General features: G+C 48.4%; 1 protein-coding gene across 8 annotated transcripts in view; it reads right to left on the bottom strand.

Annotated features, from left to right (window-relative positions):
* Positions 1 to 25,297, bottom strand: part of Pde8a (phosphodiesterase 8A) — a 123,417-nt gene that overhangs the window by 9,008 nt on the left and 89,112 nt on the right. For 7 of the 8 annotated variants that reach the window (XM_087557998.1, XM_087558006.1, XM_087558013.1 and 4 more), the window contains 11 exons: positions 24,020 to 24,157; positions 19,478 to 19,566; positions 17,594 to 17,645; positions 17,467 to 17,509; positions 11,871 to 11,948; positions 9,512 to 9,582; positions 9,113 to 9,274; positions 7,689 to 7,737; positions 7,365 to 7,500; positions 5,973 to 6,171; positions 1,243 to 1,460 (listed from right to left, as the gene is read on the bottom strand). In XM_087557998.1, the coding sequence (XP_087414124.1) occupies positions 1,243 to 1,460; positions 5,973 to 6,171; positions 7,365 to 7,500; positions 7,689 to 7,737; positions 9,113 to 9,274; positions 9,512 to 9,582; positions 11,871 to 11,948; positions 17,467 to 17,509; positions 17,594 to 17,645; positions 19,478 to 19,566; positions 24,020 to 24,157 (1,235 nt within the window). Of the gene's footprint in view, positions 1 to 1,242; positions 1,461 to 5,972; positions 6,172 to 7,364; positions 7,501 to 7,688; positions 7,738 to 8,813; positions 8,992 to 9,112; positions 9,275 to 9,511; positions 9,583 to 11,870; positions 11,949 to 17,466; positions 17,510 to 17,593; positions 17,646 to 19,477; positions 19,567 to 24,019; positions 24,158 to 25,297 lie in introns of those variants that run through there. The other variant, XM_087558026.1, reaches the window with a different exon arrangement.

The raw sequence follows: 25,297 nt of genomic DNA, 5'->3' as shown, positions 1-25,297 counted from the left end.
TGTGAGCCACCATGTGGTTGCTGGGATTCGAAGTCAGAACCTCTGGAAGAGCAGTCAGTGCTCTTAACCGCTGAGCCATCTCTCCAGCTCCTAGAGGCATTTTCTAAGAGAACTTTAACCGACTGGCCTGTGGGCAAGCCTACTGGGCATTTTCTTGACTGGTGTTTTATTTGGGGGGATGGTGCCCAGCTCGCTGTGGGCAGTGCCACCCCTGGGCAGCTGGTCCTGGGTGCTATAAGAAAGTGGAAGCAAAACGTGGGCCAGGTTCCCTCCTGGCTCCGCTCAGGCTCCCGCCCTCATTTCCCTTGGTGGTGGGATCGTAGTACCTGCATGTGTGAGGTGAAATACACCCCTTCCTCTCCAAGTTGTTTTTGGTCATTATTTTTAACATTTGCTAGGGTAATAGAAACCCTAGCAAAGACAGGTCTTATGCATTTTCCATATGTAAATTATGTATTTACAGGCAAATACGTGTAAAGCTTGTTAAGATGACTTCTGAAATTCTAAGACATGGTACAAAGGAGCTCTGTGAAATCAAAGTTCTCTAATCCCAAGAAAACTTTCCTCTGACATCCAAATTACAGTATTTCTCACCATGCCCTTTCTCTCTTCAGTCACGCTCTGCTGTGTATCAGGCCCTGGGCTAACCACCAAGGGGAAACTGAGACTTCGTAGACTTTAGGAATCTGAGCTGGGGGAGGTGGTGATTGTAGTCCCAGCACTTGTGGACCTTCCACAGGAGACTTAGGCCAGCCCAGCTCACATAGTGACACCAGCTCAAGACATCTAACTGCACATTAAACATTAGTTTTGGGCTAGAACCGGATGCCTTGTACGTGCTAGGCGAATGTCATACCCGAGCCATGCGACATGTGCTGGAGAGCTTGTGCCTCGGGGAAAGCCTCCTCAGGAGCCACTTGTAAACCGACTATGACAAGCTTGTGTTGTACACTGAAGACCATGAGCAGCCGGGGAAGCAGGCAGGTCAACCTGGGCAAGACCCTGCCTCAAACCACAATTTTAAAAGACGCAGATGCAGCTCAGTTGTAAGGCACGTGCATGCTCAGCGTGCTCTAGGCCTTCCTCTCATCTCTAGTACGGGGTGCAGGGGGGTGAGGAGCGCCTGCGCAGAGGTGATGGAGGTGTCTGGGTGGGGACAGTAGGGACAGCAGCAGTGCTCCATGTACACCTGCTCATGGCCTGCTCCCTGGGGAACTTAGAGCAAACAGTCTCTGTTCTCACCTGTCTGTGTTTTTAAAGATATTGCATTTGTCATTTTCAAGGGTCAGCTGGAAGGCCAGCGCTGCGTGGTGGCTCTCTAGCACAGCAGTGTCATTGTACAGTACGGCCAGCTCCTTTCCCGCATTGCAGAGGAAAGAGTTGGTTCTCCCGGGGTGATCCACATCGTGGATGGTGGCAGCGATGAGGGCAGCGACCTCATCAAGGCGATCTAAAGTGTCCTGAAAACAAGAACTCCATTGAAAACCCGTGCCTGCAACACTGAAACAAGCCTTCAGCAGAGACTTCTATCTTTTTGACAATTTCTCCGATTCCTGAGAGGATCATATTGTCTGAGCAGATCCCGTACAGTCCTGATCACAGGTATGCACTGGGAGAGCAGTTAGTTTTCTTCTACTTTTATAAACTTACATACATTTAAAAATAAACCATCAGCATTTATAATTTTGAGTTATAATATAGATGTACGAGGTCCTTTTTTTTTCTTTTTCTTTTTTTTTTTTTGGAGCTGAGGACTGAACCCAGGGCCTTAAGCGCTCTACCACTGAGCTAAATCCCCAACCTGAGGTTCTTTTTTGTATCATTTACTTTTGCAAATGTATGTTACTGTCTTCCTTATTTCTAGTTTTGGTGGTCTGTTGCCTTAATTCCAAAAGCCATTGTGGGTTATCGCTGGCTCGCCAAGTCCTCACAGTGTCCCATATGCAGCCTTGAACTTCTGGAGCTCTTTTCAAGTGTTGGGCTTACAGGCATATACTATGCTCAGCTGTCATGTGTGCGTGTGTACATGTATGTGAATGAGTGTAAGCACTTGAGTGTTCATGCATGTGGAGGCCAGAGGCCAACCTCAGATGTTTGCCAAGAGCATCTGCCTATTCCTTCAGGACACGTTTCCCTCGCTGGGACTCTAAGCTAGGTGAGGTGGGTGGCTTGTGAGCCCCAAGAATCTACCTGTGTTGGCCTTAGCGGTGATTACAAGCATGGAGCTCATCACCAAGCCCAGCTTTGTTTGTGGTGCTTTACTGGCTAAGCTCTCCCCCTAGCTGGATCATTCTATAGGTTTGACACTTTTCATTTTATTTGAAAATGTATCCAAGCACTCAGCTACTCAAATGTGAGTTGATCAAGGGTGACCCAACGAATGTGCAAAACTGGGTGGAGAAAAGTCCATGAGACCCCAACCCTATATAAAAACCACAGGCAACAGAGGAAAGCCAGGGGAGGGAAGGGGAGAGGAGGGGAGAGATGGGTCTGCCCGTGGGAAGAGCACACCTACCAGGGGTAAATGATCAGTCCTGGAAACATACATACAAGTAACATCCTATGGACTCAACAGGCCATACTTAAGAATATATGCATATATGAATACATGTATGTATGCAACAAAAGCTGGTGCGAAGGCTGTGGGGTTGAGGTGAGGAACCTTTAATCCCGGCATCTGGGACACAGAGACAGCTGGATCTGAGCCAACCTGGTCCACATAATGAAACTGTGTGACTGTGTCTCAAAAAAAGATTTAAAAAAAAATATCATTTTTGTCTTTGGGAGCTAGAGGCAGGAGGTGCTGAGACCAGCCTCCACGACACAATGTGAGGCTAGCCTCAGTTACACAAGATCAAGATCCTATCTCAAAAATATCTATTGCTTTAGGCCAGCTTAGAATGTTTTTGTTCAAAAGCAACAAACTATAGCAAAAACTGTTCTTCAGACACTCACCCCCAACACACACACACACAAAACACATACACACACTCACACACACAACACATACACACACTCACCCCAACACACACACACTCACACACACACACTCACCCCAACACACACACTCACACAAACTCACACACAGACATTCCCAACACATACACACACACTCACACACACAAAAAAACACATACACACTTACACACATATAACACATACACACACTCACCCCCAACACACACGGACTCACCCCCAACACACACACACTCACACAAACACACACACTCACCCCCAACACACGCACACACATACTCACACATAAACAACACATACACACTCACACACAAACAACACATACACACTTACACACAACACATACACACACTCACCCCCAACACACACACATACACAGACTCACCCCAAACACACACTCCCATACTCCCACACACACTCACCCCTACACACACACACTCACCCCTAACACACACACACAACACATACACTCACCCCTAACACACACACTCACTCCCAACACACACACTCACAAAGACTCACCCCAACACACACAAACACTCACACACACACTCACACACACTCACCTTCAACACACACACCCCCAACACACACACACTCACACACACACACTCACACACACACCCCAACACACACAACACACACATACATACTCACACACACACTCACCCCCAACACACACACACTTACCCTCTAACACATACACTCACACACATACACACCCCCAACACACACACATACTCACCCCCAACACACACACACACTCACCCCCAACACATACACAACATTCACACACACATAACATACACGCACACTCACCCCCAACACACACACACTCACCCCCAACACACACACACACTCACCCCCAACACACACACATAGACTCACCCCCCAACACACACACAACACACACACGCACTCACCCCCAACACACACACAGACTCACCCCAACACACACACACTCACCCCAACACACACACACTCACCCCAACACACACACTCACACACCCACAACACACACACACACCCAATACACACACTCACACATACCCAACACACACACACTCACCCCCAACACACACAGACAACACATACACACATACTTACACACACAACACATGCACACACGCAACACATACACACGCTCACCCCCAACACACAGACTCAACCCAAACACACACTCACACACACTCAACAATACAACACACACACGCTTACACACAAACACATACACACTTACACACACAACACATACACACTCACCCCCAACACACACAGACTCAACCCAAACACACTCACACACATTCACACACACATGCTTACACACACACAACACATACACTAACCCCCAACACACACACACAGAAACTCATCCCCAACACACATACACTCATACATACTCACACACATGCATTCACCCCCAACACACACACACTTACACACACTCACCCCCAACACCCCCAATACACACACTCACACACACAACACATACACACACTCACCCCCAACACACACACTCACCCCCAACACACACACAACACACACACTCACATACAACACACTCACCCCAACACACACACTCCCCCAACACACACACACACTCAGCCCCAACACACACAGACTCACCCCCAACACACACAGACTCACCCCCAACACATACACACACACACACACACACACTCTCCCTGGCCACTTGTCTCTGCTTTCTCTCTCCATTCTTACCCCTTTGGTCTTGGTATTGATCTTTAAAATACAAAGGACCTGGGCTAGATGTCACCCAGCAAGCACACAGCCTGGGGTTTGACACTGTCCTAGTGTTCTCTCTCCTTGCTGTGATAAAACACTGACCAAAAACACCTTGGGGAGCAAGGGAGTGTATTTTACCTTACAGATAGATCATTGAGAGAAGCCAAGGCTGGAACTTGAAGCAGAAACCACAGAGAAACACTGATTGTTGGCTTGCTCAGGACTGCTTGCACAGGGGTGGCACCACCCACAGTGGGCTGGGCACTCCCATATCAATCTTTGATCAAGAAAATGCCCCCACTCATGCTAACTGGACAATCTAATGGAGGCAATCTCTCTATTGAGTTCCTCCCTCCCTGATTCATGTCAAGTTGACAAGAACTAACTGGTACAAGTGCCAAACTGCATATTAAAAACAACAGTAAATTGGTAGTATCACAAAAGGACCCAAAAGACTCAGATCTAAGACGTCCACCCGTCACGGGGAGAAATGAACATTGCTGGTCATGTCCTGTACTAGGGCATCCTCTATTTTGTTCTCCACATGTAAGTTCCATGAGGGATAAGAGTATGTGGGATCACAGTGGATGCGCCTGGTCCTGTGTGGCTGTAGCCATACTTGGTCCCAGACAAGTGCTTCAGACACTGAATAGTCTGGTGTGACCTGAATGGTGTGCCCGCAGAACCTAGGCACAGGGAGGGGAGAAGAAAAGGGAGTTCGTCACGGCCGTGTGTCTCAGAGCGTCAGCAGTCACAGTGTCTGAAGCCTGAGTCCCTGCGGGAGAAGGAAGGTGTCATGCAGTCATGGTCAGATGTGCTGCTCTGGAAAGAACACAATGGGGGCACTGTGTGGATGGTGCTGCAGAGGGACCCGGAGAGAGGAGTGACCTCCCGGGTAGGAAAATGAGAAGCTGTGTTGGAGTCAGATGGCTGCCAGGGAGGGGCTGAGGAGCAGGGCAGGAATGGTCAGGGCTCACAGCACAGGTGAAGGTCCTCAGTGTGCCCTTAGGTTCAAACTGAAACCCCTTCTCCTCCAAAGGGACAGCCTTGTTCTGTCTTTGTTGGCTTTCTCCCCCAAGGACGCAGAATGGCAGAGACTGCAGATTAACCCACCGGCAGGTTTCCTTGTGTGCCGCGCTGCAGAGGTGAGGACTAAGTGGTTATATTACCGTGCAGTGGGGGCGACTGTAGCAGGAGCCCCTGCCTCTGCCTACGTTGCTGTTAAATGAAGACCACAGTCGTTCGCTTACCTTTAACTTGTTTCTGGAAAGGAAATACGCAGTGGCGTGAAGCACATCCGCGGCGTGCGTGGAATTGTGGTAGGGGTTAGAGGAATGGTAATTGGATTCAATAATTTGAAACCATGATTTCAGCGTTGCCTCAGAGCACTGTAAGAACTCACAGATTTCAAAACGAGCAAACGTTTTGAGACCTAGATAAATCAAAGGCCTACAAAGGAACAGATGCACAACATTAAACAGAGCAGAAACCAGTCACCTGAGTTCTGAAGACTCAGGCAAGACAAGCCGCACTGCAGAGCACCAGGGCAACTGATCTGCACTGCTGGGCTGCACCCGCCTGCCTGCCTGCACTCCATGTGGCCCAGAGGCCACATGACAGTTTCTTTCTGCCTTAGCCTTCTTCAGGCATCTTGATTTGCTGGGGTGAGGTTCCCACCCTGCTTCCATGAGTGGGATCTCCAAAACCATGCCTTTCCTGGACTAAACATGCCGCCTGCAATCCTCTCCTCACAGGTTTCTACTGATGTCCTACCTAGAGAAAACAACACCAACGTGACTATCAAGGGACGTAGACACATGGCAGGTGACTGATCATCTCAATTAGGAGGTAGGTATTCTGGTCCAAAGGAGTTTATCCTGAGAAACTGACCCGCTGCCAGCAAGCAAGGCCCTCCTTAGCCGATACTTAGATTTACTGGCTTGGCTTAGAAGGTTAAGAAATCGGCCTCACAGAAGCCGAGGTCATCACCCATCACCAGTACTGAACCTGGCCTGCTTCACACGCTTTTGAAGATGGGACGGTTCTGGAATGTAAACCAGGTGGTCAGGGCTCACTTGTGATGGCTGTGTGAAGTGGGAGTCTCAGTGGAGACAGCTCACCCGATGGATGAGATCTGCTGAGTCATCCCACAGCTTAGCAGAGCCACCTCTCCTGAAACTGGACTACACTCCTGGCTAGCACTGGATGCCGGTCCTACATGCCAAGACCCTGTGGTTACCAGCTTTTACTCAGCTAAACCCTAACTCCAGGTCTGCAACCATAGTTGATGAACATGACTAGGGTGGAGTCTCTGAGTGGGCCGCCAACACGGCAACCAAGACTTGAGGCTAGTTTATCAAATGTGTAACTACCATATTGGTTCTAGGCCTTGGGGCAGGAGACTCTTGGTTGCTACCGTATATAGTACCACATACTGGAGAAATTAGGAACGTATGTCACAGGAAAACCTGCTATTTGAAGAAGCCATTATAGCTGGGCAAACTCTGCCTGGCGCCTGCTGACTCAACTTGAAGCCCCACTCCTCCTTCCTTGGCCTCTGTCCCCACCCAAGGAATGGCTGCACACAGCAGCACTGCTCCGGTGGGTCCCTGCACAGGCCCTAGGAAACAGGTCCCACGTACCTATTTTGGGTTGCAGCTTCCAGCTCAAAAATGTCAAAGTCCCATTGCTCCTCATTTTCTATGACCTGAGCAATCCGTGGTGGGATATCATGAAGGGAGATGGGGACGGCCAACTGGCTTGAAGATGGCCGAAGGCCTGCAAAGTGACAGAATTTGGAGACAACACTGACAGGTTTGTGGAGTTTGGCGTTTGGGGGTAGGCTGTGCTATGTCAGAAATGGCTGCCTTGCTTCTGAGGCTGCACAGCATACCCAGAGCTGCTGAGAACATTTAATCTAGACTCCAGCACTGTAGTGATCGGAGAGATGAGAACAGAGGACTTACTTTTTGTTGCAAGAGTATACTCATTTCCTGAAAACCTCCGTAAGCCATCCTGGTAAAAATCAAGGAGACAAGAAGTGGGGTCACACGGTCTTCTTTCCTGATTGCATAACCCAGACAGTCAGCCCCGGAGGATGGTCCAGGACAGCCCAGTGCAAGGCTGCACAGTCCAGCAGGCTGACCCCTGTGGCTGACTCCAGACTTAGTCCCTTCCTGGTGCTGCTCTACTGCTGGAACCCAGGCTCAGGCAGGATGACCAGGGAGTTGACTGACATGCCTGCCTCAGGCCAGAACCAACTGCTGCCCTAGTGACAGCCACCCTCTGCCCTCAGTCCACCCCATCTTCTCCTCCAAACTCAGCTGTCCCTCTCACTTCTCTCTCATCCTCTACGTGGATTCCTCCCTTGTCCCTGACGTCAGACTCATCACTCAGTACCCTGTATGCTCTAGTAGCACCATCTCTCCCGCACCAATCGCCAGGACACTCCACCCCACCATCCCCATATCAGCCCTGACCAGAGTTAGAGGTGAGCACTGGGAGTCACCCTGCCTTCTAGAACTCACTGCCCGTGTGACATCAGATAGTTCGAATTGGGAGGGAGCATGTTTTATTTCTAACTAAGACGGCTGGCAGACGATAGCATTCCCTCGTGAGAGTGCTACTCTGCCCTGGCTGAGGTGGTGTCCAGGCTCCTCAAGAGTCCCCATGAGGACGGATCCTCAATGCATCCTTCCCTAAACAGCTACAGAGGGGAGCTCTGGGGGTGAAGCTATGCCATGCCCCCGGCCCTTTTAAACACAAAGACAGTCTTCCACTCCGCAGGTCACTGTGGCGCACTCCGGCAAAGCTGTGTGCTGTTCCTTTGCCTTGTTGGCTCCTTGTTGTGCTGGAGATAGAACTCAAGGGTTTGCACCCTACCACCATGTGACTACCATGTGACCCCATTAATGGTTTTTCTTTTTCCAAGACAAGTCAGATGTGGCAGTGTACACTTTATCTTAGCACTCAGGGGGCGGAGACAGGTGGATCCCCATGAGTTCAGCAGCCTGGTCTACCTAGCAAGTTCCAGGGCAGCAAAGCCTACATAGTCAAACTTTGCCTCAAACAAACAAAAACAAACAACAACAAACAAAACAATGCTTTAATACAATTGAAATGTCTTATTTAAATAAGTGACTTGTAAAACCCTAAGAGACACTGGAGGAGGGAATCAATGGACTGTCTAGAACACTGTTCCTTTCTGCTGCCCTAGGTTGAGGGTTCCCTGGGAGAAGAGCAGCAGGCAGCCCCTTAGTCCAAGCAGAGCTGAAAACAAACCATGGAGAAGATGCACTTGATTGATTGCCTTTGTAAAGCCCTGTCCAGATACTCTCTGAGAAAACAAACAGGAGCAGACAGGCTACAGAGCCTGGGCAATTAAACTTACAGACATTAAGCCCCCAACGAGGTCAGTGGCGTGAGGGTCATCCTCAGTATTAAACTGGGGTGAATACAGTTCAGTGGTTCTCAGGATATCCAGCACATGGTTCAAGGCTTCTGTCACAGACACAGGACTGTTTTCCTGGGCAGCACTAAGAATATTGATTACCTACATCACAGAAATAAAAGACTTGAGTTTTGTAACCTTAAAAACAGAGAGCAATCAAGGGTCAGGCATAATAGTCTGTCACTGTGCCATCGTGGTAATCCCAGTCACAGTGTCTCTGTCACCTGTCCTTTCTTCAGAGGAGGTAATATTATATAACCAAGAGCACTCTTACTGTTGCTTTCCTGTCAGACAGTTGAATGGGAGTACCAGAGGCCTGCATACTCAGGGAAGACCGACCTTGGTGATTGGTGCCTCAATCATCATAGAATGTATCCGGGCCAGAGAGGAATGTCTTCTCTGATTGGAAACTGTGGAGAAAGGGGTGAGAAATCAGGGTGTGCCCAACCTTGGGCACACGTCTAGACACTGAGGGCTTCATTCTCTCCCTTCCTGGGTGGCAGTGAGCTCAGCTACATACAGAGGCATAGGAGTCACAGCACACTGGCTGAGCTTCCCCTCCTGTCTTTCCACAACAAACCCGGGCTCTGCAGCCTTCACTTCTAGGTGCTAGGAGGCACATACGAGCCCATGGACTGAACCTCTGATACCACAGGCCAGAAACGACAGAGAACAGTGGGCAGGTCAAGGCCAAGCAACCCCTTTTGTGTCTACAACAACAAGGCCTCAGTTATGCTCTTGCTGTTCCCCAGAAGTCAAGATGTTCTGGAAGACTGCTCCATACCATGTAAGGTGGGAGCACTGGATTAAGCCTTATCCTAACTAAAATCAATTAATTTCTGGTTCAAATTTCCAAGGTTCTCTCTAGTGCTCTCCTCTGGTGTTTAATCTAGGTTAATCAGGCAACAGCACCACAACCAGGTTCTTTTGGTCACGTCCAGGTATGGCTCCTCTGAGATGAGGGAAACCTGGACAATGTACAGGCAGGAAAAGAACGTTCCCAGAGCCCTGTGTCTCCATGAACACCCCACCATTAGGGTTCCAGAAGGCCCAACAATATGGTGCCTCAGCCTCAATTTGCCTTCAATTAAACAGGCCCAAAGACAGATACTGGCCAGGAAGACTCAAATTGTCTCAGTTTGGAGGACCAACAAAACTTACATCTAATTTTAGTAACTAGCACATGGCTGCTAACATTACATTTTACACAATAAAGTCACTAAACAAAACCCCACCATCAGAGAAGGATTCACTCTTATTTAGGAATACAATCAAAGCACTTAGCAGGGTCAGAATAGACAGTGGACGGCAGGAATTGCACCCTTGAAAACTTCTCAGAGGGGTTTTTAAGGATGTTAACTAGCTCAATTTGTCACCTCACAATATATACATAGTCTAAGATAGCGTGCTGTCTATGATGAATACACACGATTCTAAAATTTGTCAACTAAAATTTCATTTTAAAAATAATTTGGAAAAATCGAATAGCATAAATACAATGAAATAAGAGATAAATAAATAAAAGATACAAAAAGTTCTATGTATAGGGAGGACTCTGAGGATCTGCGAGTGCACTCGCTGTTCTGTCCTCAGATCCACTGCATCTCTATACTAGTGCCATGTGATTAGAATGGCGGTCGCTTTCTGTGCAGGAGGAGCTCACAAGGCCTAGCCCTAGCTGAGGAGCTGCTGGCAGGCTCCCTGTGCTTCACTGATCCGCCCTAAGATTGTGGGGACGCAGGCAGCACAGAACGGACTGCCAGGGTTCATTAAAAGAAAAAATAAAAGAGCATGAAGGCACGAGTGGGGGCATGGTAGGAGAAGGGCATGGTGAATGCATGTAAAAACAAAACAAAACCTAAAACCTATGTAGTCTTAGAAATGCTGTTTCCGCTGAGCGGCGCACACCTGTAGCACCTGGTGGAGTAAGGCAGGAGGGTCAGGAGTTCAAAGGTCATCCTGGACTACATGGGGTGTTTGTAAATACTATTATCTTTTCCTCCCTCCCTCCCTCCTTCCACTTTTTTTTTTCAAGACAGGGTCTCACTATTTAGTCCTGGCTAGCCTAGAACTCTAATGTAGACCAGGCTGGCCTCAAACTTAAGAGATCTGCCTGCCGTAAGGCTCAGATACTGGGGTTAAAGGCATGCATCTGCACCTCCAGGCTAAGTGTCTTCTTAGTAAGAGTTTTACAATCTCTAATTTAATACAATTGGCTGTTTGTTTGTTTGAGACAGGGTCTCTGTGTAACCCTGGCCATTCTAGAACTCTCTCTGTAGACCAGGCTAACCTCAAATTCAGAGATCCACCTGCCTCTGCCTCTCAAGCGCTGGTATTAAAGGTGTGCGCCACCACCACCCCCACACAATCTCCAATTTAAGCCCACAACTTCCAAAAGGTAAGTTTCCTCAGTAAACTGCAAACTAAATGGAATCTATCCTTCAAAATTACCAGATACGTGACTCAGGCCAGGACAGCAGAACGACGGACAAATCTACTGCTAAGAGTTTAAAAATCATATAGAATACACTGCCTATTTCTTTGATTTTTCCTTATTATTGGCTCATTTCAAAGGCTCACAGTGGAGTCTATCTGTGTGGAGGGTTCTTGTGAATGGGCAGTGCATGGTGACCAGGGAGTGAAGCTACAAGGATGGGCACCCTGTGCTCCGGCCTATACAACCCAGCCCACCACTCACCTTCGCTTGTTCTGGAGGAAACCGCTTTGACGTCCATCGAATGTTTCCTCCTGTCTTTATGCTTGCCTGCCTGACTATCTGTGGAAACAAGCAAGTGACATCCTTACAGAGATGTTAGTGACAAATTAGCAAAAGACATCAAACTAAATGTTAAATGTCCACAGGTGTTAGAGCTTGAACAGCATTGACAACACCACAGAAACACTGTGGTCAGAAACGGACCACACACACCTTGGTTTTGAGAGGCTACACTTTTCTCAAAGTCCAAACTTTACAGAGTCCAAAGGCATGAGGAAATAATCAGACCAGATGGTTCTCCTATTGTAGTTAAACAAACAAACAAAAAACACCAGAGGGATTTTTTCCCTCCTCATTTATCCTTGTCCCAAGAGAACAAAACCTTTAAAATTTTCTCAGTCACATCCTGGGAGAATGTGCTTCTCTTTCCTAGGGTCACATGTGGAGCACAGAGTGGGGTACAGTGTTAGGATAATTTGCCTTTCTCCCTGACTCCTGTTTTCACTGCTATTCTAGGCTCCAAATAGGACTTCTGTAAACTACACTCTAGCCCTTGCCCTGAATGGTCACTTCCTGTCTGTCCCTCTGTGTACCTATGATGCCTTGTGTGGGGCTGAGAGCTTAGTGAACAACTTACATCCCATCTCACAGAAGAAGAAACCGGGAGCAACCAGCAGCTGAGTGTAGGGAGTGGCAGGGCAGAGTCTGCTCTTCCCAAGATGTGGTGGAGCTCTCTGCCTAGCTTGCCACCCTTGTCCCATTCTTGTTCCTCTGCCCAAGGCATGATCTCAGTGCAGGCCCCAAGTGCTCCTACCTCCACACCATGGAAAAGGTTCATCGCCTGTCTCTGTTTTGTGGTGCTGGGCATGAAACTCACAGCCTTGAGTACTCTAGGCAAGCATGCTACCACATAGTTAGATTCACAACTCTGCTCTTAGCTTCCTGCCCAACATAAGCCAGAGTCTGTCGGTGTGGACTTGCAAAGGCTACTGCTGAGTACCTCTGTGCTGCTGGTATCTCACTGAACCTAGTGAGCCCTCTCTCTGGCTATTTCCATCTGCAGAAGCTGCGCTCTCCTGGCCTTCTGTCCACCTTACTACTCCTTCTACTTTTGCATGCTGTCCTCTTCCTCAGGCCCAGGCACTTCCAAAGGCTGGATTCCAAACGTTCTAGCCTCATTCCTTTCTCTTTTAGGTAAACACAACCTCCTTCAGAGACCTGAAGTGCTAGGGTTGAGGGGATACCCAGGGGGACCCCACCCACTCAGAGGAGAAGGGGAGGGGTGCAGTGAGCAGGATGTAAAGTGAGTAAGTTAAAAAAAAATTAAAACAAAACAAACAAACAAGCCCGCCCTCCTGTTCTAATTTCCACGTGTGGTTTTACCCCACCCTCTCCTAAGTATCAAATTTACATCTGCAAGTTAACTCCCTCTCCAAAGTGAATTTATCCTTTGCAAACTCTGTTCTTTATACCTAAGCACAAGACAGGATCTGCCCACTGGATCAATTCTCTATTGCAACCAGCAGAACTAGATAAACCTTATCAGCTCTTCCCTGATCATCCTCAGGGTCAGCTTCCAACTCCCCCAGGGCGGCACTCAGAACCCTACAGAGCTAGCCCTGACTCTCTAGACCCCTATCACATCTTTATGTTGCGTCTGTCCATCCCCCAAACATCTACACCTTGGTACAGGCTGCTTTTAGAATGCACGTTTCTCCTGTTGCCTCCTTTCCCTCGTTAACTCTGCTCCTCTAGAAGATGCAGAACAGGTACCATAAACTTCGGGAAAACTTCCCTGTACGTCTCCTCATCCCATGCCATCAGGGTATAGTAACAACTGGTTTTATTGTCCATCTTGCCAACTGTGAACAATCTGGGGGCAGAACAGTCTTCCCTGGATGGCCAAGAACTTACCTAGCACACAGCAGATACTCAGTCAACACATGCCTTCTCATGAGCCCTGCACCGTCCTGTGCACGGGGGGAAAGGACTGTCGAGCTCTTCAACATCTTCCAGAGTATCAACTCCCTGGCCTTCAGAGGCAGGTGCAGGCTGCCCTCCATTTCTCTCTGCTTTAGCTCAGCCCTACTGCTCTACTCACGAGCAGCCTTGGCATCTGTGAGGTGACTGTATACTGGCCCCAGACGCTCATTCCTTCAAGTAGCACCTCCTCTCAGCCATGTGCAGTGATCAGTGTCTCTCCTTTCTGGGCTGTGATTGTTTCTGTTCCCTTTCATCTCAGCAAATAGTTACCAAGCACTTACCCTGGACTGGAGCTGTAGTTCAGATCTCAACTATCCCTCCAAGTACTATGTGTTAAGGACTGCCCCTCCCAACCAGGACGGTGCTTTTGAATCTAAGAACCGCACACCTATCTCATTTGCTCCCTATGTCTCTCTTGAGGACTGACTCTGAGTGTCAGGTAGTGAGACACAGGGTCGAGGCATGCACTGTGCCTTTAGGAGAGTTGGGTCATCTGCTCCGGCCACTTCCTTTTCCTCTGTTTTGCACCCTGGCCAAGAAGCAGTAGTTTCCCCTCTCCACATGCTCCCACCACGTGCTGCCTCACTGGAAGCCTAAAGCCAACAAGGGTAAATAATCATAGGCCAAACCCTCCAAAATGGTGAGCCAAAATAAATGAGCCTTTTCTCTTTGTAAGTTAGTCGTTTCAGACATTCCCTTGCAGTATTAGGGATATGACAGTGGACAGGACAGTCATGTCCTCAGAAGGGGTGGGGTCTAGTGGGGAGCAAGGCAGGATCACAGTTATAGTAAAGACTTTGCAGTGAACAGGGAGCTGGAGCACAGCATGGCAGAAAGCACCAAGAGATCAGGATGGGGCTGTGACAAAGAGGAGGAGAGAGGGCAAGGAAATCCAATTCCCACAGGGACACTTTAGTTATTTATTTCTCTGTAAATCCTAGACCCTCTGCTCCCAACAGCCCAGTCAGGAATGCTGTCCCACTGTGTGTGTCCCTGTGGCTCTTCGTATATGACTCTTGGGCAATTTTCACCCAGCAGGCTGGAGGGGGGCTGTGTATGCCTTGCCCTGGCTCAGCTCTCAGATGTAGGCCGGGGACCAAGCAGTAAGCATGGAGGTCACTCCTAAAGGACTGCAAGCTCTGAGGAAACACCATGTCCAGGGGCTCACACACTCTGATATGGTGATGCGCTTATACATGGAAGTGACTCCAAATGGGCCTAACACCATCTGCCACTCTGTTCTTGGTTTCCTGTCCTATAAAACAGGATCCTTAAACTCTGCTCATCTTTTCAGAGACTCTGACGTTTCTGCAGCCTGATAGGACAGCCCAGGGAATGCTGGAGAAGCAGTGTTGGGCAATGGAAGTCACTATCTCCAATCAGCACCCTAATGGCATGAACCATTTGGTCTGGAAGCAGGAATTCCAGTCTGAATATGAGAAGCCGAGGCCAGGCACCTTACTCAACACACCCATAGGTTGCTGTGCTGCGGTCTTGGCACACTGCTAATACATGCGCTCAGACACTCAGCAAAACAGGCCTGTGGGAAGCGCCAACCTGCCAGTCCCAAGCTCCTACACATAGGCTAAGAAAAACGTGACACGTGTGGGGCTTTAATATTTTTCTAGACACCCAGACTCTCAGTGTCCTTTCTCTTGACTGGGGAGTTCTAGGACCTCCCTTTACAGAAGGGAGGAGTCCAGGACTGCCTGGCTCCACACATGGAGCAGGTAGCCTAGGCTTCCTAGCCAAGTGAGCACCTGTTCAGAGTCTTCTCTGGGGTAAGTGAAAGTAGAAGCAAGGTCCTGAGCCAGGCTCTTGCCAGAGCCAGGGTGCCAACCGTGGTGCTCCTGTGGCACCCCGCTCAGAGGGAGGGGCTGCTAGCACCCTTTCTCCCTGACTCCGTCCCAAACTGTCCCTGGACTCTCACCCAATCTGTAAGGTGCTCTCTCTCCTTCCAGTAAGCCCCACTGTGGCAAAACAGCCCCCACACCTTCAGGGATGTGACTCTTCTGCTGCCCAGGACTGAAGATGAACCAGGCGGTGGCTCGTGGGGGTGGTGGCAGCAGCTCCTAAGGGAGCATCACGTCCAAGCACAAATGGCGCAGGGCGTGAGTTGGGAGACTCCTACCTTGCCTATACTTGCCCTGGCCATCCGCTGATGGCCTCCCACCAAAGCCCAGCTCTGTCATTTCCTGTGTCTAGCTCTAAGCTGCCATTTGACACTTGTTTTTTGTCTGTAATAAAGGAGTGTTGATAACGGTCATGCCACTTCTCAGGACTACTCTGAAGAACTAAAACTAACAAAATGCCACTAATGACAAAACCCCGTGAAGAGCCCCGTGAGCTTGCAGCACAGAGCTGCATAGCAAGCCCTGCCTGACACTTCCACTTGGCCCCACAGTCCCCTGCGGCTCGGCTTCTGCCTGAACACTGACAGCTCTCAGTATCACCTCACCCTGGACCCTGTGTGCCCCAGCCCTTCTCTGCTTCACTCACTGGCAGGGACTTGCCTCACTCTGCCTGTCGTTCTCTCCCACAGGAACCCTCATGTTTCTCCCTTTACACCTGGGCTCCACCTCTGCACTTCCACATCCTCAGCTGATGCTTTTCTGGTCCAAAACATCTGCATCTTTAGTCCTTACCTCTTTGAAGACCTAGGAGCCAGTGATCAGCAGATATTCAATGCAAATCACTGATTACAGGGCCACACAGGTGAAGACCACTCTGGTCTGCAGTCATCCTCCCAGGCCTATGGCCACCCCCTACTCTCCCTGCTCAGATCTCTGCCCTTTCTTCACTCTTCTCTCTAGCCCTGTATCACCTCATTTGTTCCCTTCTCCTCTTTATCATCATCTCATCTTTCCGACCAATGTTTCCTCTCTCAGTCGTGATGTCAGCAGCACATCCTTCCCTGGGAACAGCTACAGACACCATGTAACAACTTCTTAGAACTCAAGTTCCCCCCTGCTCTGAAACCCTCAGAGACTCCCATTGCCTATGGATAAAAAGCCTGATTTCCTCTGTGGCCTTTAAGGACCATGATTAATTCGGACTCCTCTGACTTACTCTTCCCTCTCCCGCAGCACCTAATGGAGAGTGTCACAGGCCACCCCTTATCTGTGGCCAAGAGCAACAAACAGCCATGACCTGTGTGTGAGGGAAGCAAGCAAAACCTGGGTCGTAGGACAAATGGTGTCTGAGGTTGATTAGAAGACATGAGAAAAGCAAACCCAACGATACCTATAGGATGGTAGTGACCACTAGCCCAGTTGAAGATGTCATGCTAATGTACTTTGGTAGTCCACTCAACCCTGTCTGCCCCTTAAAGCGCAGCTCAGATTATAAAATCCTACTTCATCCATGTCTGTGTGCACACGTGCCACGCATTAGACCCATCAGTCTCCTCACACAGGCGAGAACCCATCCCAGGCACTGGTCAAGATGCCCACAGCACTGAAGTCCTCAAACCGTGCTGGGTTGGGCTGGGCTGGGAAAACAGGGTCCCACTACTGTACAAAGCAGGCCGATCATAGAAGGGACCTGTGAGTTTCCTCCCAAATGCTCAACCTTGAGAATGAATAGGGCCTCATACCTGTTTGACTATCAGTCTGAACACACTCAGTTGTGGTCTCAACCTAAAACGGAATTTTATAAGTCATTAGTTTTGATCACGTGGCATGCTTGCTTGAAGGATCAGGATCTGGGCTCTCTTTACCGACCTTATTGCTGCCATTGCACACTCTGATAATGGACACATAGTGTCTGATTTTTCTGTAAGTAGAAAACAATGCATTATTTTTCTCCTGACTCTAATTTGGTAATTTTTCATTATAAAAAGAATACTTCCTTTTACCAATATATAAAATGCTCATTTTTCCTTCTAAAAATATATATATTTTATATATAGGTCAAGGCTACCAATAAATGAACCAAACTTTATAAACACCCTTTTTTGTCTGGGGAAAAAAGACGTGACTTCACCAGTCACTTCCCTAGTTTTGACAACAGGTAGTATGAACACACATATGCTTTTAACAGTGTGCTACACGCTAGCCTCTAGGTCCCTAATGCGTCCTTCTGACCAGAGATCCTGATGCTCTCCAGCCAGCAGTCTGCTTACAGTCACTCACGGAGAGAGCCACAGGCTGCAGAGGCCACACAGGCTGAGGATCCTACGAGCCTTGGCAAGCCAATGTCTAAGACAAAGCAACAAGGGCTGCACACAGAAACTGCCGGCTTCTCCATTTATTTACTGTCCCTTCAGTTTCTTTCACCCCAGCCCATGCTCAAATCCCTATATACTTATCACAAGAAAGATTTGGAAAGGACATAAAAGAGCAAAGACTCAGACCAGAGAGCCCACACAGATCCACCTCCCTGAGGCGATCACCAACCGGCAGCAAAGCCGGCTGACACAGCACTCGAGCTGTGCAGTCGGCCGGCACTGAGGGCTGCACCAGGCACCATCATACATGGCAGTCAGAGCTGGGGCCAGAAAGCAGACCTCTCTATGACTCAGTTTCCTCGTGTGTAAAGGAGAGACATCACTGTGCTGATCAAACGGAGCTGCATTTAGAATGAAATGAAGGCCATCCCCCATTAGCAGGGCCTGGCTAGAGGGAAGTGCTTAGAGAACAGAGGCGGTTCCTGATGCCATGAGCCCACACTTCCTCCCTGGCCTCCTTCTCTTTGTGTCACACCTAGGTCTGACTTTACATTTTGCATAGTGAGGTCTTTCCTTACAGATTAATTTTCTATGATCATCACTTATTAAAGTGTGTATTTTACTTTTGGGTATTCTATAATTCACACTCAGTTTTCTGGAAACCTTATTATTTTGAACAGGTCTGAGACAAACCTCTAAAAATTTTAGGCTCTTAATAAATTTACAGTATGTGCATATAAGCACATGCATTCTTGCCCATGAAGCCATGTGTGGAATCAGACAGAGGTTGACATGGGAACGTCTTCCTCAATTGTTTCTCTATATTACTAACCATTATCATTATCATTATCATTATCATTATCATTATCATTATCATTATCATTATCATTACAGAGTTCCTCACTGAATGTGGATCTCACCATTACACAGCCAGGCTGGGTGCCAGTGAGACCCTAGGTCTCTCCCCACCGATGACAGGGTTACAGGCATGATGCACCCTGGCTTTTGTGGGGTGCTGGAGATATGCTCAGATTCTCAGGCTTGCACACTGAGCACATCATGCCTCAGTGAGCCAGCTCCTTGGCCCCTAGAACATCTTTTAGCATTCAAAATATTTTTCTCTGTGATAGGCCTGTGCAGAAATAGCTACTTTCAATTAGATAAAAAGGTTATAAACACAGAAGTACACCTGATTTGAATATAAATATTGAAGTCTCTTGCAAATCTACACGGCATAAAGAAGAGCATTTCAAGTCTGGTGGCTCTGGACTGCAAGTGGAAGGTCCTCAGGGAACTACTGCCCTGGAAGGCCTTCCTGCGGGACCCCGGCCTTGCTCTGAGCTGTTTACACTTCTGTGAGCAGTGTGGAGTCTACTCAAGTATTCAGAGCCAGTTCGAAACACAGACTGTTGACTGAAGTACATTTTTTTCCACTTACCCTCCCTGCCCAATGACAGGTATTATCTTCACATTTTGTTGGATGTTATCTCCATTTTTCTTTTGGGTATGGTAAACTCCTTGCCACTCCTAGGAATAGAATGCATGCATCATTATGCTTTGGGTTTGAAATATAAATCCAGGATTGGTTCTGATTCATTAATCACCATGAAAGAACAGGATAAAGAATGATCCCAAAGCCAAATGCAATTCGAGTAAGCTGATATTCTTCCTCACCCTGTCAAGTTACCTGACTAAAGTCAAGTCACTGCAGTGGCCCACAGCCATCTGTTGGCAGGAGAGAACTCCCTCACTTCACTGATCCCGCCTCTCACGGCTCTCACTGACTGTATGAAGGACTGTATGGCTGTATGAAGGACTGTATGGCTGTATGAAGGACTGTATGGCTGTATGAAGGACTGTATGGCTGTATGAAGGACTGTATGACTGCGCACTCTGCCTTGGTATTGGTGCAGGTGAACTCGGACTCAGAGCCAGGGCACCGAGGGCAGTGTGTGGTCAGTACCTCCTTACTGAGAATGGCTTCAGCCCTTCTAGCTCTGGGGGCTCAGTCCTTCTGCAGGGTGGGGTGCTGCAGCAGCTAGTCTGGCTCAGGTAGCCCCACAACACAGACCTGAAGCTGAAAAGCCCAGGGCTGTGATTTTAAGGGCTCACATGACCTGAGGCACGGACCCTTACAACAGAAAACCTTGGCTGAGGAGAACCAGGGCACACCTTCCCCTGGGGTGATGAGGGTAGCTAGGGTCTTGTCTTCATCAGATGGCCAGCCAAGGATCTGGGTTCATCTGACAAGTCACTTGGGGACTAAGCTATGAAAATCCCCAAAACTTCCAGTTGGACGTTTAGCTAGAGGTACCCACAATGTTCTCGGCCCTTCAGAACTCTGAACCCAGGGCTCTGAAGATACCCAGTAGGTACTGAGTCTGATTACTAGATGATATAATTCTGAAAACAGTAATTTTTTAGGAAGACCATGTCAAAAACAGCTAGCTCTGTCTGCAGTTAGTACTGAACAGAAAAAATAAAATAAAAAAGTGCAGGTTATAACAGCTTAGCCCTATGTGCAGGCAGCCCAGGGACGGGCTAACCAGGGATCCCCAAACAGGAAGGAGCAGGCAGTCGTCACCTCCACAGCCATGGAGCCACCCTGGAAAGAGCGCTCTAAGAAGACTATCTACGTCAATGTGGGAAACTGTGACAAGTCCCTAGCTACCCTCATCACTGCAAAGGAAGGTATGCCCTGGTTCCTCCTCAGCCATGCTACAACTATAGGAATATACTTAAAATCACTGTTCACTTGTTTGAGGTAGGCTGTCACTGTGCAGCCTGGGCTAGCCTGGAACTTGCTACAAAGACTAGACTGGTCTCACACTTGTAGCAACCCTCTTGCCTCGGCTCCCCAAGTGCTATGAACTGTATACTTTCAATGGTAGACTGTATGGTGTGAAAATTACATCTCAATAGAAGTGTTACATTACATGAAAAAGAAAAGAGGGAGTGGAGGAGAAAGAAACAGCAGCTCAAGTGACCAGCACATTGAATGATAGATTCAGAATGTCCTTCTTAGCTCTTTCTGAAGAAACTCAGACAACTGAGAGACCCGAGCCAAGGTCTAACAGGCCATGCCAGCATCATAGTTCCCCAAAAGGAGCAATGATCAAGTCACTGTCCTGGCTTGGGGAACAATGTTAAATATAAGTTTTCCAGTCACCAATGTTAAAAAAAGTGTATCTAGCATAAACCATATTTACTAATTATAAATATACAAAACAGTTATGTATCACTGTGAGGTTGAACTCCAAAGAGGAAGAATACTTCCTTAGACCATGGTCAGAGAGGTTTCTAGTTCGTAAGTCTGAAACCCAGTGAGTCCAGGAGCCAGCCTGTTTGGGATGCGGGCTTTTGCACAGTCCTGTCCCCACATGAGTTCCCATTGCACAGGCAGACTCCTGCTTCCCTGCTGCTCTGGCCCAAGCAGCACATCAGGCCGGGCTTCCACAGATATTGATGTAGTCCCCTTTGGCAATCACTGTCACAAAATTAAGTCATTGTCATGCAGCTGTCCTGTCCCCAAGGCTGGTACTGTGCTTACCACGGTAAACAATCAAACAACACGAGGCTTTTGTTTAGAGTGACTGAGGTCAACCTCAGAGTCTTGGTCACCAGGCTAAGCAATCTAAACAGATACTAAGGGAACAACTGGACAATCTTGAGATGAGGAGACCATATGTCACTGCGGGGACCAGGTCAGGGGCAAACGTGCACACTCAAAGCAAGGAAATTAGCAGCCAACAGGATTGATGACCTTGAAGGAGGCAAAAGGCAGAAGGTTCAGTTTATTCCAAGGATCTTAGACAAAGTATAAAGACCTATGAACAGAGAGAGTGATTAAGAGATGGGATTTTTATTCATGAAAGGCAAGAGGAAAATCATTCTCTGACAATTTTAAGTGACAGCAGCCTACAGAGGGACAAGAGCAAGAGGGCAAAGGTCAGAGTCCAGGTAATTTGTGGAGGAAACAGAAGAAAGTGGAGTAGGGAAGTGGAGCTTGTCAGTGAGGAAGGAAGAGGATCACAGAAAATAAAGAAGGTCAAAGAGTCCTGTGGTCACATATCAGCACAGACAGGCTTAGGAATCGCCAATATTTATTCTGCACTGAGTACGTGTATGTGTGTTTCAGGGGTGGAGCAACAAAAGAGGAAAAGTCAAGATGTCTAGACAGGGACAGGCCATGTAAGTAAGGCTTAGCTTCCTGGAAGATAGGGCACTGTAAGTCCCCTAACAGGGGAGTTATGAGGAAGAAGTGATAGAAGGCACGAATGTGAACCTAAAAAATCCAGTTAACATTTCTATCTACTCCGGAGAGAGTAACCGTCAGAAAGGGCTGTGGAGTGATGAGCATCTGCACAGCTCTGCCCCAACTGCAGGGGAATCGCTCCTCTGGCCCAGGGTTTCCAAACTGACATTCTGATGCCTACAGTTCTGGCCAGCTGACCATTTGCTGAGTCTCCTCTGTTCGGCCATGTGGGGCCCTAGTGGACATTTGAGTTCTCCTTGCTGACCACAGCATCACGGTCCCACAAGGCCACTGACCCCTCTGCTAGCCCTTCCCCTACAGAGATTGAACTAGAAAGAGGTCTGCCCTCTCACCTCAGTGAACCAGCAGGCTGCTGAATGGGCAGAATCATCTTTACACACACTCTAAACACTCAATACACTAAGTAAATGGCCAGACTCCTTTTAGAAATAGAGTAGCAAATAGGCCAATACCATAAAAGTCTTCCTGGGTTTTGTTCATAATCGTTTTAAGTCTCTAGAGAGTTTCTGCTATTCAGACTTGAGGCTTTTGCCACTGGTCCCCAACAGTGTTACTCTCGCAGAAGTGAGACACTGCACACAAATTTCATACAGTGACCACATGCCCTGTCACCGTTGGCTCTCCTCAGTGAGAGGGATCCAGCTTGCCTGGCAGAGGTCTGGACTAGTTGATACCCAACAACAGAATCACCAGCTTAAAAAAAAATAAGCCAGGCATGCTGGTAAATACCTTTAATCCTAGTAATGGGGAGGCAGAAGCTTGTGGATCTTTTTAAGTTTGAGGGCAACTTGGTCTACAGAGAGAGATCCTGTCTCAAAACAAAACCTCTGCCTCCAAGTACCACCAAAGGGGAGAAGTGACAGAACTGCATGCCAAGGGAAGGCCCCAAAGACAATGTCCTCTAACCCAGCCTGCCAGGGCGCTGAGATCTCTATGCCCATCGCAGTCTTTGGTCTCTTGTCAGAAGACCCTCTGCTCCTCCCAGTAAGACAAACACCACCCTGAACTTCAAACCTGGAACCAAGCTGTGTCTACCTACGGTTCTTTCCTCTCATGGTACCCCACACCTGGCACCAGGAGGTGCCGAGAGCCCACAGGAAAGGTCTGGCCGACTGCACTGCTCCTCCTCCTCCTTCAGCATTCTCATATACTACTTCTCCCAGTCAGCAACGATCCCTCCTGTTCCCAACTCTGGAAACTGAGTTCTCTCAGGCAATGGTCTTGCTTTGACCATCCTTCTGTGGCAGAATTCAGCACAGTCTTGGCACGCAACTGGTATTTGAAAATTGCTCCATGAATGACTGAGGCTCAGACATTCTCTAAGGGTGTCCTGCCTCACTGGCAACCCTTATCCCGGACCATGTACCAACATCTACTACTTAAAAGGTCAGTTATCAAGAATACCAACTTTCCAGGACAGCCAGGGCTGCACAGAGAAACCCTTTCTTACACACACACACACACACACACACACACACACACACACACACACTCTCTCTCTCAGATAAAAACAGTCATTTTAAGGTCAATCCCAGATATCGTGCTTGCTGGCTAATCACAATGCATCCTTGGCTTCAGCTCTGCATCTGTAAAGTGAGATCGACAGGACTTCTGGGAACAGAGTAAGGCCGAGGCCACTGCCACACATGGTGCTGAGTCTTCCTCCTTACCCGGAAGTGATGACAGCACTAACATCTTACTTACCTTGTCGATTGTGACACAGGAATTTATGGCATCCAGCAAGTCACCTTTCTTCTCATTGATGGGCACTTGTGCTAACTCCTTCCCTATTAGTTCTCCCGACTGATAACCCATTGTTGTTTCAAATGCAGGGTTTGCATACTGGAAAGAGACAAAAGAAAAAATTAAGCGAATTTACAGATGTTCTGAAAAAACTGAAGTCTTCCCCCTAAGTACCGCCCATCTCGTGAAAACCCAGATGCTTGGACTTCATTATGAGCGTTCCACGGCCACTAGAACATTGCATTATGGGAGGCTTCTGCTTAGGTCACACATGGCTGAGCTTCCTGCTGTGTCCTTCTGACTCCAGAGTGGCAGCAGGTGCTCTCCAACTTCAGTGAAGACCAAGGAAGGCATGTTCTCAGCACAAACCCAGGCTGCTACACCAGAGCTGCCCAGACCAGCTACAGTGAAACCATGTACAGGCTGGGCTGTAAAACCCCAGGCTCTGCCCTCTGGTCTCTGCAGGAACTTCATCCACGTGCCCTTCTGGGTGGTGAGAATAAAAACACGACTCTCTGGTACGAATCAAATGAACAATGTGTGGAGAGCAGCTACACGGCAGAAAGTGGGTATCCAGGAAAGGGTGATGCTGAATTTCAAACAGGATGAAAAGATGAGGGAAACCCACGAGCACACCGAGCATGTGTTGGTGGTGATGAAGCAGAGCTGACGGTCACCATCAGGACCTGCCTTCTTCAGGAGAGCCTTGAGCAAGCACGTGACACGTGAACTCGGGCAATCCCCAGACCTTATGACAGGTTTTGCTTTCGTAGCATGGCAGTGGGTGGCTGCTGCTACTGTCACTCCTGTGTATACTAAGAGAAAGCAGATTCGGCTAGACTAAGTGACTTGCACAAAGATACACCCCTGTCTGGGGCAGACAGAAGCCTCGGCCCTCAACTCACGGCCCGAGCTGCCTCTCAGCACCGACTCCCAAATGTCCGCACCAGTAACAAAAGGGGCCATAAGGTGAGATCCGATGATACAATCAAAATGGATTTCATTGTAAAGGGCTCCTTCCCTGGACCAGCTGCCCTGGAGCAGTTAAGAGCCATGTCATCTTCATAGATATCTACTTTGCTCTGACAGAAACCAGCTTTGCTAATAATGGTAGTCTGCTATTTTCTGAATTGTTAACTGTTTTTAGAAAGTTTTTACAGGTTTAAACTGCCTCCAAAAACTGTGAAAAAGCTTGCCTGCCGTCAGCCTGGCACAGCCTCCTGAGTGAGTCTCTCTTGG

Source organism: Rattus norvegicus, chromosome 1 (assembly GCF_021556685.1).
Source record: "Rattus norvegicus strain SHRSP/BbbUtx chromosome 1, alternate assembly SHRSP_T2T, whole genome shotgun sequence".
In the NCBI taxonomy this organism is placed as follows: Eukaryota; Metazoa; Chordata; class Mammalia; order Rodentia; family Muridae; genus Rattus; species Rattus norvegicus.
The sequence above is the reverse complement of the archived record's forward strand: the minus strand, read 5'-3'. Positions and strand labels throughout refer to the sequence as shown.